The following is a 13,357-nucleotide window of genomic DNA, read 5'->3' on the forward strand; positions in this document are numbered from 1 at the left end:
TCGTTAGAGATAGTGTGGGATTAGTGCCCAAGCCTGACGCTGGCAGTCCGAAACGCCGTGTTGCGTTCCTTCCAACCAGGCCAGCAAGTAGATAGTAAAACAATGGAAAAACTAGAATTAGACAAATGAGTGGTGGGGATCACAGTCCCTATAAGTATGTACACGGAAAACGAGAGCGTAAGACATCGTCTAAGGTATAGGGCTGAGAGCAAAGGAGACCGTCCGGGGAGCACAGTAAAGAGACTTGATCAAATCCAGGCCATGGGTGCGGGTTGGTGTTTGATGGCGAATCGATGGCTGAATAGTGGGCGGATCTCCGAGAGGTAGTCGGCAGCGCAGAAAGCGGCGAGGTTTTTCGAGCGCATGATGGAAATGTCCGCTTCGGTCTCTGCATCTCGTACTACGCCGCCAAACTCCTCGACGACTTCGTTCAGTTGCTCGAGTTCACGGCCAAAGGGGTGGTTCTCCTCTTCGATCGTGCCCTTGAACATGTCGAGTGATGATCGCTGTTCGCGCGAGTGGCGTGCAGAACCGACGCTTCCACGCGAATTCATGCTGCCACGAGTGCTGACATTCTGGAGCGATCGCTTGTGCGCCAATCGCTCGTGTGCCTTTTTGCTGTGCGAGAGAGCCCTTTGAGGGATGGCGGGCACTGCCTCTACAGTCTCCTCCTTGACTTGCTTGAGACTGGTAGTTGAGGCAGACTTCTTCAGTTGCTTGCCAGAGGACGAAAAGTAGCCAGAAAGGTGGTTGGGCGCGGGCGAGATGGGCGAAGACGCCACAGAAGAGGCATCAGTTAGGGTAGTGTCTCTTGAACCATGCGAAGAGGCCCGAGAGCGTGTTGACACACTGTGGTCCGAGTCGTCCGCCGAGGAGTGGCTGAGTGAAGTTGAAGAGGAGACATTCCTGAGGGTCGAGATGTCGGGCGCATTGTACGAAAGCATGTTGGTAGTCGACACCAAGGCGATGGGAAGAGAGATCTTGGAACGGTCAAAGTTGTTGTTGGCCATTTTGACACTCTGGCTGCGAGTCGGCGACACCGTGGAGTCCTTCGGCTCTTCTGTCCGCTTAATGCGCCTTGTCATGGCACGAGCGAGAGACATATTGATGGATTAATTCAAAGTAGATGTGCGATATTGCAGATAAGGGTCCAGCTGTCGGTTCTGGGGCCGGTAATTCTGGCGGTGACTGTAGTTGGTCGCTACTTTGGTGCGATGCAGATATGCGGGGTACTGCCTGGGATAGATTGCGCTTGAGGCTGGCACGAGATCCAAACAGTCGCGAGCTAGAGTTGCACTAATGCGTTTGTCGCCGTGTTCTAGAAAGGATCTGGAAAAGATCACGCTGTGCTATCGGTGGTGTATTTGGACGCGTGCCCTTTGCAGTGTAACAGTGCACTGGATGTCGGTGGATGTCGGAGTCGTAATTGTGGTACAAATGCGGCTAGAATGTTGGCTTGAGAGTCCGGCACGGTTGCTTCCAGTGATGCAGTCGAGTCCTTGGGTCCTGGGTTCTTTGTTTGATTTTCGGTTTTCCGATGCTGAGATCGCGGCGTTTAGCGATGGGGTGAAGAATGAATGGTGGATGTGAAGTAAGTTCGTCTGTCAAAGAGCGTAGAGACCAGCTGTGTCGTAAGGAGCGAACACCGGGCCGCGAAATGAGGGAATGATGGCTGCTGTGGAAGGCAACGAGAGCGCGTAAGGCAAAGGAAGGGAGGAAGCCTGAAGAAGAGGGCGGCGCGCGATAGAGCGACTGAATGGGTTGAAAAACCAGCATCCCCGGGGCGGCAGGCTAACCAAGCCGCGTCGACATGTCTCTCGAAGATTGGTAGGAATGACCGGGGGAACGCCAGAACCAAGCAAAAAGCAGCGAATCAGCATGTATTGGTTCCTGGGATACTGAGTTAGTGGCGTCGACACAGCCCGGCTAAGTTTAGTGAGTGATACGTTTTCTACAGCTGGCGAATGGGATCGCTTCGCACAGAGTGCATCTACCGCCCATTCGTCTCAGATTGAGCCGGGACTCGTTGGCCTGTTTCCCAGATCCGCACGCCTTTGGCTGGGGCTGCAAAGGCCCGCTGTTTCAACACTTCCCACAACAGAGGTCTGCTGCCGAGCTGAATTAAGGGCCTTCCCTTTCCTGTCGCGCGGCATTGACATGTGAGATGACGGACAAATATGCGACGAATAAGTGCAGTCGGACGTCGGAGGCACAGCTGTCATTCAGCCCCGACAGCGCATGCGCTGCACGCATAGCATGGCATTATGGATAAGCACCGATGCCTGCGCAAACGGTACCGTGGTTGCGTTGGGGACGGCGTTTCTGTCAACCCCCTCCCAATCCGGTCACATGGCACTCTAGAACCTTATGCAGAAGCGCCCAAAGCAGGCCGCTCACTCGACGCCACGCGTGCCTTGCAGACGCACGAATAGACAGCTGTCTCGCATCCTCCGAGGATGCCAGTGTGCTGGCCATGGGCATCATCAAAGGGGAGATGGTTTTGGCGTTTCCGCCTTGCGCGTCCTTGGTGGTTTCGAAACTGTAAAGCGCCGAGACCAGGTAGCCTTGAGGTGACGATCTGGCCGTCATCTCGCGAGATCGCAACCTGAGGCAGCGAGGTCCACTTGGTGTCGATGAGGGTGCCCAGACCCAGGGCTCCAAGCTGCGAACGCAGATCAGCCGGCCGCTTGCTGACTGCCCAGTGCTGTGAGTTCGCCCGCTCGTTCCTACTTTGCTTTGTCACGCTCATGCGATGGCAGAGAAAACGAATCTGACTTTATCGTTTATCGTTTATTGATTTTGGTTGCTCGTGGTGATAGTGATGTCATTACAATAGTCCACTATGAATCGTGCTGCGCCATGGTGAGGCTACTCGATTCAAATGAGATGAAAGGAGCTAAAAAGTAAGGGCGAGCTGGTTCGGACAATTTTCGAAACGTGTGCGGGACCTGACTCGCGATCGCGACCCGCGAAACATGGCCTCGAGTGTTGCGGGGACAAGCTTCACGGATGGCTTGATTGTGCAGGATATAGAACACCGTACACATAGCATAGAGCTCGGTACATTCGCGACGCTCTTTAGGTCCTATGTGCCCAGGGTATCATCGTCTAGTCCTCCTCCATCGACTCCCAACCCTTCTCGTCACCGTTTTCGGCACCCTCCTCATCGCTCTCGCCCTCCTCGGTATCGGAGTCTGTGTCCTGTTCCTCCAGACCCACGAGCCTCTCCTTGCCATCTCCTCTGATAGCCGGCACCTTGGTCGCGAAAGCCGCACGCACGGCCGCGTTGGTGCTCGTGTCCCAGATCTGGACCGCACCTTTGCTACCTGCGACGGCAAGGCGGAAACCGACTTCTTTATCGGGTGCGAAAGATGTTGAGAATACTCGCCCCACACCTAGATCCCGCGATACAACCATGCTGGGACCATTGTCTTGAATGTTCCACAGTTTTACTTGCTTGTCTGTGGAGCCTGTGACCAGGTAACCGGGTATCACTGGGTTAATATCAAATGAAGAGATGGATTCGTCATGAGCTTGTAGTACCCACACTGGTTTTGAGGCAGAGGGGTCTTTTGGCGCGTTGCGGACGTCGTGGTAGTGTATCATACCATTCTCAGTAGAGACCTGAGGTTGTTAGTACGACGTGATCAGGCTGGTGCTGCCACACTTACGTAGAAGTAGTTCGGGTCGTGAGGATTCCACCGCACAGTCTCGACATCACTCTCAACGCCCCATCGTGGCGCCTTTGCGTCGGGTGCGCGCACATCGGCTGCCACCACAGTCCTGTCGTAGCTACCACTGAGAAGAGCAGTGGCCTCGACGGGATGCCAGGCTACGGAGCAGACCTTGTCTGTGTGGTACGTGTATGACTTGGCACACTTTGTCGTGTTCAAGTCCCACAGCTTGATAGTCTTGTCTGCTGATGACGACGCGAGGAAGTTGCGGTGTTGTCGGTTGGCTGCGAGTGAGAGGACTGAATCGACGTGGAACTCGTCGTTGGCCTTCTTCGACTTCTTCTTCTTCTTTTTGGGCTTGTCTGCCTTTGCGTCCTCGGCGCCTTGTCCAAGGACTGCATCTGGGTACATGCTGTCTACCACATCCAGGTTCCAGATCTCGATATCAGGATCCATGGTTCCAACCGCGACGTAGTTTCCCCTACCCTCACTTGTGCCTACCGACTTGCCTACGGGCAGATCTAACCATTCGACGGCGAGTGGGATTGCGGGCAGCATGATGTCGTGGTGCACGTAAATATTGTCGTCCTCGTCTTCGTATACGTAGACTTCAAGATGCGCGACTTCGTCTTCTATGCGACCAGCCAGAACCAAGTTGTCTGTAGCCAGAATTTGAAGCTCCTCACGCTCTTCGTCATCTGATTCCTCTCCAGCCTTCATCGTGATGTATGGATCGTCCTCGTCGTTCTCGTGGAAAACCAGGTTCTTCGCGTTGCCGAACATGGCCATGGTATCGCCGCGGTCTTCAGCAACATCGTCGTCATAGTGCTCGAGGTCGTATTCCTTGAGGTCGTCATCGTCGTCCCTTTCCAGTCGTTAGTCTTTGAGGTAGTCTGTTTAGTGAGTGCACGCACTCATCGTCCTTCTTGGAAGCCTTGGTCGAAGTTCCGTTCTTGCTCCTTTCCTCGGCTTGCGCTTCCTCGAGATCTTCCTTGGCATCCTCGAGTTGGAGGTTTGCCAGCTTGGATATGCGCTCGTACTCGTCTTCGTCGAACTGGTACCGTGAAGGAAAGGGCGCCGCATAGCCGCGCGGCACCCACGTGGTCGCTGTGATCATAGACATTGCGCTGGTAGTGTAGAGTAAAATGCGCAGTGAGAGCGCAAGTCGCGTGGGGAACTTTTTCAAAAGGTTGGAAATAATTTTGGGCGCCCCGCAACGATTGGCTGAAGCTCGTCCTTATCGATAGCGACAATTGCGGACTCCCGAGAGAGAGCATCAACTTTCTCGGCCTCTCAACCCTCAAGCTACTGCACCCGCCATCGCCCTCCCTCCATACGCTCCCTCACCCTGCCTCGTCTATAAGCGTCCCCGGCAACCTAATCACCATGGAGCGCGGTCACAGCCCAAAACGGCGCAAGCTCGACCCTGAGGAATACTCCATCGCGCCCCGTCCCAAGTTTCGCAAGCCCAATCAGCCTGCCTCTGCCCGGCATACAAACTCACGCGATAATGGCGCAAACCCATCGCAGCGCCCTTTGGAAGGTTCAGAACCTCTGGTGGAGGATTTCGATTCCATGGCGCTGGATCGCGACTGGTACGGCGGTGAGGAGAACGGACACACCTTCGGAGACGATACCCACAACCCCTTTGGTGGTGCCGAGAGCACATGGCTGGATGCGCAAAGGGAGGCTGCTATGACGGAGAAGAAACAGAACAATCGAGCAAGTATGCGCGCGCAACAGAAGCAGAAGGATGTGGATGCTTGGGAAACGAACCGCATGTTGCAGTCTGGAGTGGCCCAGAGGAGACATCTTGACGACGACTTCGACGACGAGGAGGACGCGATGCGGGTGCATATTCTTGTGCACGATTTGAAGCCTCCATTTCTGGACGGAAAGACTGTCTTCACCAAGCAAATCGACCCCGTTCCAGCCGTGCGCGATCCGCAGAGCGATATGGCCGTCTTCAGTCGGCGGGGTAGTCGCGTTGTCAAGGAGAAACGCCAACAGAAAGAGCGCGCGAAACAGACGCAGGAGGCTACCAGTGCGAAGGGAACCACGCTGGGAAACATCATGGGGGTCAAAGAAGAAGACACGGATAGTGCTGCCCCAGGCCCAGAAGACGAGGAGAAGCAGGGCGGCAGCAAGTTTGCCCAGCATCTCAGCAAACAAGAGGGTGCGAGTGCTTTCAGTAAGAGCAAGACGCTTAGAGAGCAGAGACAATATCTTCCCGCTTTCGCCGTCCGGGAAGACCTCCTACGCGTTATTCGAGACAACCAAGTCGTCATCGTGGTCGGTCAGACGGGTTCTGGAAAGACGACCCAACTGACCCAGTTCCTTTTTGAAGACGGGTACGCAAAGCAAGGGCTGATTGGATGTACGCAGCCTCGTCGTGTCGCAGCCATGAGTGTTGCGAAACGTGTGAGTGAAGAGATGGAGGTGAAACTTGGTGGACAGGTCGGATATGCCATTCGTTTCGAAGACTGCACCAGCAAGGAGACCAAGATCAAGTACATGACGGATGGTGTGTTACTTCGAGAGTCATTGGTAGAACCGGACCTCGACAAATACTCCTGCATCATCATGGACGAGGCCCACGAGAGAGCTTTGAACACCGACGTACTGATGGGACTTCTCAAGAAAGTGCTGGCACGTAGAAGAGACCTCAAGTTAATCGTCACATCAGCTACCATGAACTCGGAACGATTCTCGCGTTTCTACGGAGGAGCTCCCGAGTTCATAATTCCAGGGCGAACATTTCCCGTTGACATCCAATACTCGCGGTCCCCGTGCGAAGACTATGTCGACAGCGCAGTCAAGCAGGTGCTCGCCATACATGTCTCCCAGGGGCCTGGCGATATTCTGGTCTTCATGACGGGTCAGGAAGACATTGAAATCACATGCGAACTGGTCGCCGAAAGGCTGAAACTTCTCAACGACCCGCCAAAACTCAGTATTCTCCCAATCTACAGTCAGATGCCTGCTGATCTGCAAGCAAAGATCTTCGACAGAGCAGCCCCTGGCGTACGCAAGGTCATCGTGGCCACCAACATTGCAGAAACGAGTTTGACGGTGGACGGCATCATGTATGTGGTGGATGCTGGATTTTCTAAGCTCAAGGTTTACAACCCGAAGATGGGCATGGACACGCTCCAGATCACACCCATCTCACAGGCCAATGCCTCTCAACGTGCTGGTCGCGCTGGACGTACTGGACCTGGAAAGTGTTTCCATTTGTACACGGAGAGAGCTTTCAGGGATGAATTCTACATCCAGACTATCCCAGAGATCCAACGGACAAACCTCGCCAATACAGTTCTTCTCCTCAAGTCCCTCGGCGTACGAGACTTGCTAGACTTCGACTTCATGGACCCGCCACCCCAAGACACAATAACAACTTCTCTCTTCGATCTCTGGGCCCTCGGCGCCCTCGACAACATCGGCAACCTCACTGAACTCGGCCGCACCATGACCGCGTTCCCCATGGACCCCTCGCTCGCCAAACTCATCATCACTGCAACAGAAATGGAATGCAGCGAAGAAATGCTTACTATCGTCGCCATGCTCTCCGTTCCCTCAGTCTTCTACCGCCCCAAAGAACGCCAAGAAGAATCCGACGCCGCGCGCGAGAAGTTCTTCGTCCCGGAATCTGATCACCTGACCCTCCTCCACGTCTACACGCAATGGAAAGTCAACGGCTACTCCGACGGCTGGTGTATCCGTCACTTCCTGCACCCCAAAGCGCTGCGCCGCGCCAAGGAAATCCGCGACCAGATCTACGACATCATGTCCAAGCAGAAGATGAAGCTCGTCTCCTGCGGTACCGATTGGGACGTTATCCGTAAATGCATCTGCTCGGGCTACTACCACCAAGCCGCCAAAGTGAAAGGTATAGGCGAGTACATCAACCTGCGTACTAGCGTCACCATCCAACTCCACCCCACATCCGCTCTGTACGGCTTGGGCTACCTACCCGACTACGTCGTATACCACGAACTCATCCTTACGAGCAAGGAGTACATGTCGTGTGTCACATCTGTGGATCCACACTGGCTAGCAGACATGGGCGCGGTCTTCTACAGCATCAAAGAGAAAGGGTATTCAGCGAGGGATAAGCGTATCATGGAAACGGAGTTTAACAGGAAAGCTGAGCTGGAGGCGCAGATGGCGGTGGACAAGGCGAATGAGGATAGGAGGATTGCGGAGGAGGAGAATGGGCCGGTGGTTAAGAAGGCGGGTGTGGTGAAGAAGAAAGAGGCGGATGTGGATGGAGTGGTGAAAAGACCAGTTGTTGGGAAGAAGAAGTTTGGAAGGAGGTAGATGGGTGGGATGGCATGTGTGTAGAGGTATACACGGAGGTATTAAGAAGATAGCAAGAGTATACAGAGTAGATCGATCGGTATGCATCGCAAAATACATTCATGTAATTCTGTCTCATTGATCATACCTAAACCACGCCAGGAGATCCTTAGCTGCTTTTCACGGATCAGTCGTCTAGCTCATCATCTACTGTGGCGACTATATCAATGGTAATTGCGAGCACACGAATTCCTGAAACTTGATTTCTAGGGTTACAATATTGTTCGTTCTAACGGGCTATAACGTATCCTACAGCACGGACAAGAACAAATTACTCTTGCGCACAACACGACACAACACGACGAGGCCATTGAACATGATCTTAGACATTAGACTAGTATCTGATATGTGCTCGTGCTACATGTAAAGAAGACAAGAAACCTAACCATGCAACGCCGTAGGGTATGCCAAAGAAAGCCCATAACACAACAGATATGAAGCATCAACTTTGAAAAGAGAAGAGTTTTCCGAAACTGTATCGCTAACACATAGTAACCCGTTCAAAACATCGTAGAGCATCTCAGTGCAACGGATAGATGCTTCTACTCCTCAGCTTCACTCTTAACTTTGGCGGCAGCCTTGACGAGCTGCTTGAGACGCTTCTCCATGACAGTGCGTCCGTCGAGCGTGTCCCAGACCTGATGAGGTGCCTTGTTGACGATATCCCAGCTGACGAGGTTGTCAGTAAGGGTAGTCAGATCCTTCTGCTTTCGCTCCCACTCAGAGTCCGTCTTGACCTTGATGCCACTGGAGACGATTACAAGCGGGGTGTTGGCGCTCTGAATGTTCCTAGCAGACGAGACCTCGTTCTTGGTCAGGCTGTCAGCGACAAGGTTCTCCTGGAGCTGCGCCTTGATGTATTTGCCCGATTGGTATGCGTTGCGGCCGTAGACACGGTCTTCACGGGTACGGCCCTTGAAGAGCGCGCCTGCGAGACGGACGGTGCCGATTGGTGAGATGATACCCCAAGCCCAGAGAATGAATCCACGGCCGGGGCCACCGATGCGGTGCAGAAGATCCTCGTGGAGAGGGTCGATCATCATGATGCCAACGACCTGCTTCAGGTGACGCGAGCTGAAGATACGAGAGACGATGCTGCCAGTGCCCGCAGATACGAGAATGTAAGGGCCCTCTTCTCCAGCCTTAGCAAGAGCTTCCGAGAATGCGTCTGCGGACATGCCGGCCGAGTGTGGGGAGGGTGCGTTGTCAGAGAAGGCATAGCCGGGGCGGTCCCAGTAGCAGTAGCGGGAGATGGTGCCGTTCTTGTAAGCTGCGTAGGCCCAGTGCTCGAAGTCGTACTCCAATGGCGATTCGCCCGCCTCGAGGAGGATGGTAGGGTCGTTGACGCCGTGGGTCTGGGTGACGTTTCCGACGCAGGCGAGATGCACGGCGTACTTGTCGCCGTCTACGAGGATGCGTTCACCATACATCTTGAGTGTTGCGTCGCGGCCACGCATGCCGAGGGTTCCAGTCATCAAGATGACGATAACGATGAAAATGACGGTAAGAATCGTAGCGACGGTAACAGCAAGCCATTCCTTCAGTGTGCGACGCGTCTCGGCTCGGCCAGTAAGACGCTCCTCCTCTTCGTGCTTGCCGTATGCAACGACACGATCGGTCAGAATGCACCAAACAGCCATGACGAAAGCCCAGACAACACTTGCGATACCGACCCAGCCTTCCTCGAGCCTGATGCGAGGAATTGCCAAGATAAGGATCATATCGATGGCTAGGAGTCCGGCGATGATAGCCGTGGTGATGCGCAGACCTCTGGCAGGAGTAACGAAGAAGATGGTTGCGACGAGAAGGTTGCCAAGGGTGAGACATGTGTAGGCGAAGTCGAAGAAGCCGGATCCACGAGTATGTAGGCCAGGAGGAGAGACGAAGATGGAGACCAGCAAAAGCACCCACCACAAGAAGGTGACGACGAGGAAGAGGATGGTCAAGTATCGCATGGCGCGAACAGTCCATAGGTTGTATGGTGACACCTGCCATGGTTAGATGAATATTGATAAGAACCTCGAAAAACTTACAGCTGGGTCATCTGGATCGAGGTAGCCATCTGAGTTGGGTGGTGGCCTGGGACGATCGAGAAGACGGGTCCTCTCGGTGGGCTCTTCGCTTCTTCTCGATGCCCCATTACTTCTGCGCGAGGACCTCGATGCTCCATCGTCGTTGGAAATTGGTGTGGGTTCCTGGGCTGACAGAAGACCCTGGCCGCCATTGTCGTTGTCGTTTCCTTTCCACATGCTGGGCATTGGGAGCTCTTGGAGCTACAAACACCTGCGATATGGTAGTCTGAGCGGACGATAACACTTATTGGTGATGTGCAAGGATCCGTAGAGGTGCCAGGAGAGATTGGAAAAGATTGGAGCTATTCAAAGCTCGTGAAGCTTCCAGGAAGGCGACCGGGGGCGTGGAGGTTTTACTTATGCTTGACGCGCTAAGCCAAAGATCGACCGACGTCATCATCACAGTTCATCCAAGTTCGCGACTAGCGCACATCAGAAGGCTAGATCGTCCCGCGGAAACCTCCAAGCGATCCCTACCACGTACCAACCATCTCCACGGTACCGCCCAGCCTCGTGCCGCATCTCACTGTCGTCTAACGCCGCTGCGTCATTGGATTGCGAAACGGGCTTCGCGATGCATCTCTTTTTGCCTCGAACGGCCTCTCGCTAAGACATTGGCCTTTATCCCTGCCGTCTATCTGATAGCACCCCGCCTGCGTCAAATCCCCTCACGCCTCCAGGCCACGACATATTGGAACGCTCAAGAGAAGCTAGCGGCCAATCACTGACGGGCGGATCTCCACGCTCACGAAACCCTGATTTTTCGACACAAATACAGCCTCGCCCAAGCCACCATGTCCAGCTTGGCTAGAGAGTTCGCAAAGACTAAACTTTCTTCCCTGCCACCGCCGGAGCCCTTGCAGGAGGAGCCTCCCGAGTACGAAGATGACTCGTCTTCGGCATCGTCAATGTCTAGCACCGGTACTGTCAGACCGTCAAATACACTAAGACCCGCCCCCGCAATACATTGGTCCGACTACTACGCCCAGGAGTTCTATCTTGAACAGCGCAGGGATGGGTCAGGGCATGCCAAGTTTCATGTATACCTCACACCGCCGGCGACAGCGAAAGCGCCCTTGGTCGTGCTCCACCATGGCGCCGGGAGCTCAGCAATGTCCTTTGCGCTGGCAGCCAAGGAGATTCGCAGGGCCATGCCAGAAATTGGGATCCTAGCTGTCGAAGCACGCGACCATGGAAGTGTAGTATGGAACGCTAGTGGAGAAGTGGACAACGACCTGAGCATTGGGCAGCTCAGTCAAGATTTGGTCGACATGCTGTCGCTGACCAAGAGCAAGATGAATTGGAAAGAGCTCCCACAGATTGTGTTGATAGGACACAGTCTGGGTGGTGCAGTCGTCACCGACGCTGCGAACAAGGGCTTACTAGGAAACAAGCTGCTAGGCTTTGGAGTGCTTGATGTTGTCGAAGGCTCGGCCATGGAAACACTGGCACATATGCACACTTACCTTGCGAGTAGGCCCAAGTCGTTCCCTTCGCTTCCTGCTGCTATCGAGTGGCACATCCGATCACGAACGATACGCAACCCCCAGTCGGCGCGAGCAAGCGTACCAAGCCTGCTACTACAGAACTCGGATGGGCGATGGGCATGGCGGACAGAGCTCGCGAGCACGGAGCCATACTGGGAAAACTGGTTCACGGGCATGAGCGGCAAATTCCTCAGCGGAAAGGGTGCTAAGTTGCTGCTGCTCGCTGGAACCGACAGGCTGGATAAGGAACTGATGATTGGGCAGATGCAAGGTATGTCTATCGCCCTGTCGCTTTTGTATGAGGTATCTAATGTAATACAGGTAAATTTCAACTCCAGGTCTTTCCTGCCGCTGGGCATTTCCTCCATGAAGACCTTCCGGAAAAGACTGCCGAAGTCGTGGTCGAATTTGTGAAGCGCAACGACCGGAGTGCGCTTGTTCTTCCGCCCAAGGTCTCTGATCTCCTTGCGCAAGGCAAGAGAGTATAGGACTATCATCGCGAGGTCTTGCCTCCAACGCGCTCGCCCCAATTGACCTATATTATGCATGACATACGATCAGGGTAGGTTGTCCCGCCGATTCGGCTCACAGACCTGAGCCTCCAGTATGTCGGGTATCGCATGTTGGCCCACACGTGGACCGAATTCTCTTGCTCCGGCTATCATGGCGAGGCAGGCTCACCTCCATCCGGCGCATCGCCACCATCATCAGCCTTGGACTTGTGCTTCCTCCTCCTCTTACGAGGTGCTGATTCTTCCCGGTCGCCCCTCTGACTGTCTCCACCGTTGGCCTCAGATGTAGACGGCCGCGACTTCTTGGTAGCACTGGGCTTGGTCGTCTTGTCGTTCTTCGGCTTCTTGACGCTCAGCGGGTTCGGTCCCTTGGGGCCCTTGCGCTTCTTCGCCTTGGGCTTTGCGTCTCCCGTAGCCTGATCTCCAATAGATTGATCACCTTGTCCCTCGTCTTCTCGTTTCCTCTTCGGGGCCGTGGCCGCATCTGGCTTCCGCTGTCCCTTGAGTCCCAACTTGAACTTTGATTTTTCCTCTCGCTCGCGGTGCTGCTCCGTCACATCAGCCATAGACTCCATGAGCACTATAGACTTGGACAGGTATATGATGGGTACACCGGCGATCTGTCGCATCTTTGCGCGCGTGCTCGGGTCGTTGGCGGCGACGACATATCGATGCTTGTTTGTCGCATTGTCCTTGGGATCCACCACGGAACTCAGACACTCCAGCGTGCTCAGCGGCTTCTCCAGATCTTGATGGTTGCACCGCCGACGTTCGTACTCCTTGGCTTGTAATATGAGGGTCTCGTTCTTCGGTTCTGCGAGGTAGAGGTGTCGCATATCGCACGTCGTGATCATGGGCTTTACCTGCCCGCCGAGCATCTTCTGGAGTCGCGCGAGGAGGTCGATCTTGCAGGAGTAGGCATCTTGGAGGATCTGTGAATCGAGCAGGACTTGGTAGGGTTCGCGGAAGCCGAAGTTGAGTTCGTATTGGTGGAGCTGCTTTTTGTACGCCTGTGGTGCGATTAGTATACTTTGTGCGTGTCTGTGATACGATTCCCTCTCTTACCTTTGCGCGCTTCAACTTCATGGCGACTGTGTGTTTGGGAGTGGTTGATTGCTCGCGGGGAAAAAAGTTGGATGCGCCAAAAGTTTGGAACAGAGGGCGGAATCTAACGCATGCACCAGCCACACGCGTGCGACGCTAGCCCCGTATGCGACGTCTGCGGCTTGGAGACACCCCCGTTGCTCTCCGCT

General features: G+C 54.4%; 6 protein-coding genes across 6 annotated transcripts; 2 read left to right on the forward strand and 4 right to left on the reverse strand.

The window, feature by feature from the left end:
* Window positions 1-248: 248 nt before the first annotated feature.
* Window positions 249-1,103, reverse strand: J4E84_009482 (uncharacterized protein; the record flags this gene model as incomplete). The annotated part of the gene is made up of 1 exon (XM_049392044.1): window positions 249-1,103. The coding sequence occupies one exon, from the start codon at window positions 1,101-1,103 to the stop codon at window positions 249-251; it is 855 nt and encodes a 284-aa protein (XP_049240228.1).
* Window positions 1,104-3,108: 2,005 nt separating this feature from the next.
* Window positions 3,109-4,797, reverse strand: J4E84_009483 (uncharacterized protein; the record flags this gene model as incomplete). The annotated part of the gene is made up of 3 exons (XM_049392045.1): window positions 3,109-3,624; window positions 3,672-4,539; window positions 4,589-4,797. The coding sequence occupies 3 exons, from the start codon at window positions 4,795-4,797 to the stop codon at window positions 3,109-3,111; spliced, it is 1,593 nt and encodes a 530-aa protein (XP_049240229.1).
* Window positions 4,798-5,060: 263 nt separating this feature from the next.
* Window positions 5,061-7,994, forward strand: PRP16 (DEAH-box RNA helicase prp16; the record flags this gene model as incomplete). Its single annotated transcript, XM_049392046.1, has 1 exon — window positions 5,061-7,994. The coding sequence occupies one exon, from the start codon at window positions 5,061-5,063 to the stop codon at window positions 7,992-7,994; it is 2,934 nt and encodes a 977-aa protein (XP_049240230.1).
* Window positions 7,995-8,575: 581 nt separating this feature from the next.
* On the reverse strand, window positions 8,576-10,291 carry J4E84_009485 (uncharacterized protein; the record flags this gene model as incomplete). The annotated part of the gene is made up of 2 exons (XM_049392047.1): window positions 8,576-10,021; window positions 10,067-10,291. 2 exons carry the CDS (start codon window positions 10,289-10,291, stop codon window positions 8,576-8,578), a joined length of 1,671 nt encoding a protein of 556 aa, XP_049240231.1.
* A 608-nt stretch (window positions 10,292-10,899) lies between these two features.
* J4E84_009486 (uncharacterized protein) lies at window positions 10,900-12,080 on the forward strand (the record flags this gene model as incomplete). The annotated part of the gene is made up of 2 exons (XM_049392048.1): window positions 10,900-11,863; window positions 11,914-12,080. 2 exons carry the CDS (start codon window positions 10,900-10,902, stop codon window positions 12,078-12,080), a joined length of 1,131 nt encoding a protein of 376 aa, XP_049240232.1.
* Window positions 12,081-12,253: 173 nt separating this feature from the next.
* Window positions 12,254-13,190, reverse strand: J4E84_009487 (uncharacterized protein; the record flags this gene model as incomplete). Its single annotated transcript, XM_049392049.1, has 2 exons — window positions 12,254-13,114; window positions 13,170-13,190. 2 exons carry the CDS (start codon window positions 13,188-13,190, stop codon window positions 12,254-12,256), a joined length of 882 nt encoding a protein of 293 aa, XP_049240233.1.
* Between the last annotated feature and the right edge of the window lie 167 nt (window positions 13,191-13,357).

This window comes from Alternaria hordeiaustralica, assembly GCF_023758085.1.
Source record: "Alternaria hordeiaustralica strain BMP 2776 chromosome Unknown scaffold_29, whole genome shotgun sequence".
NCBI lineage: Eukaryota > Fungi > Ascomycota > Dothideomycetes > Pleosporales > Pleosporaceae > Alternaria > Alternaria hordeiaustralica.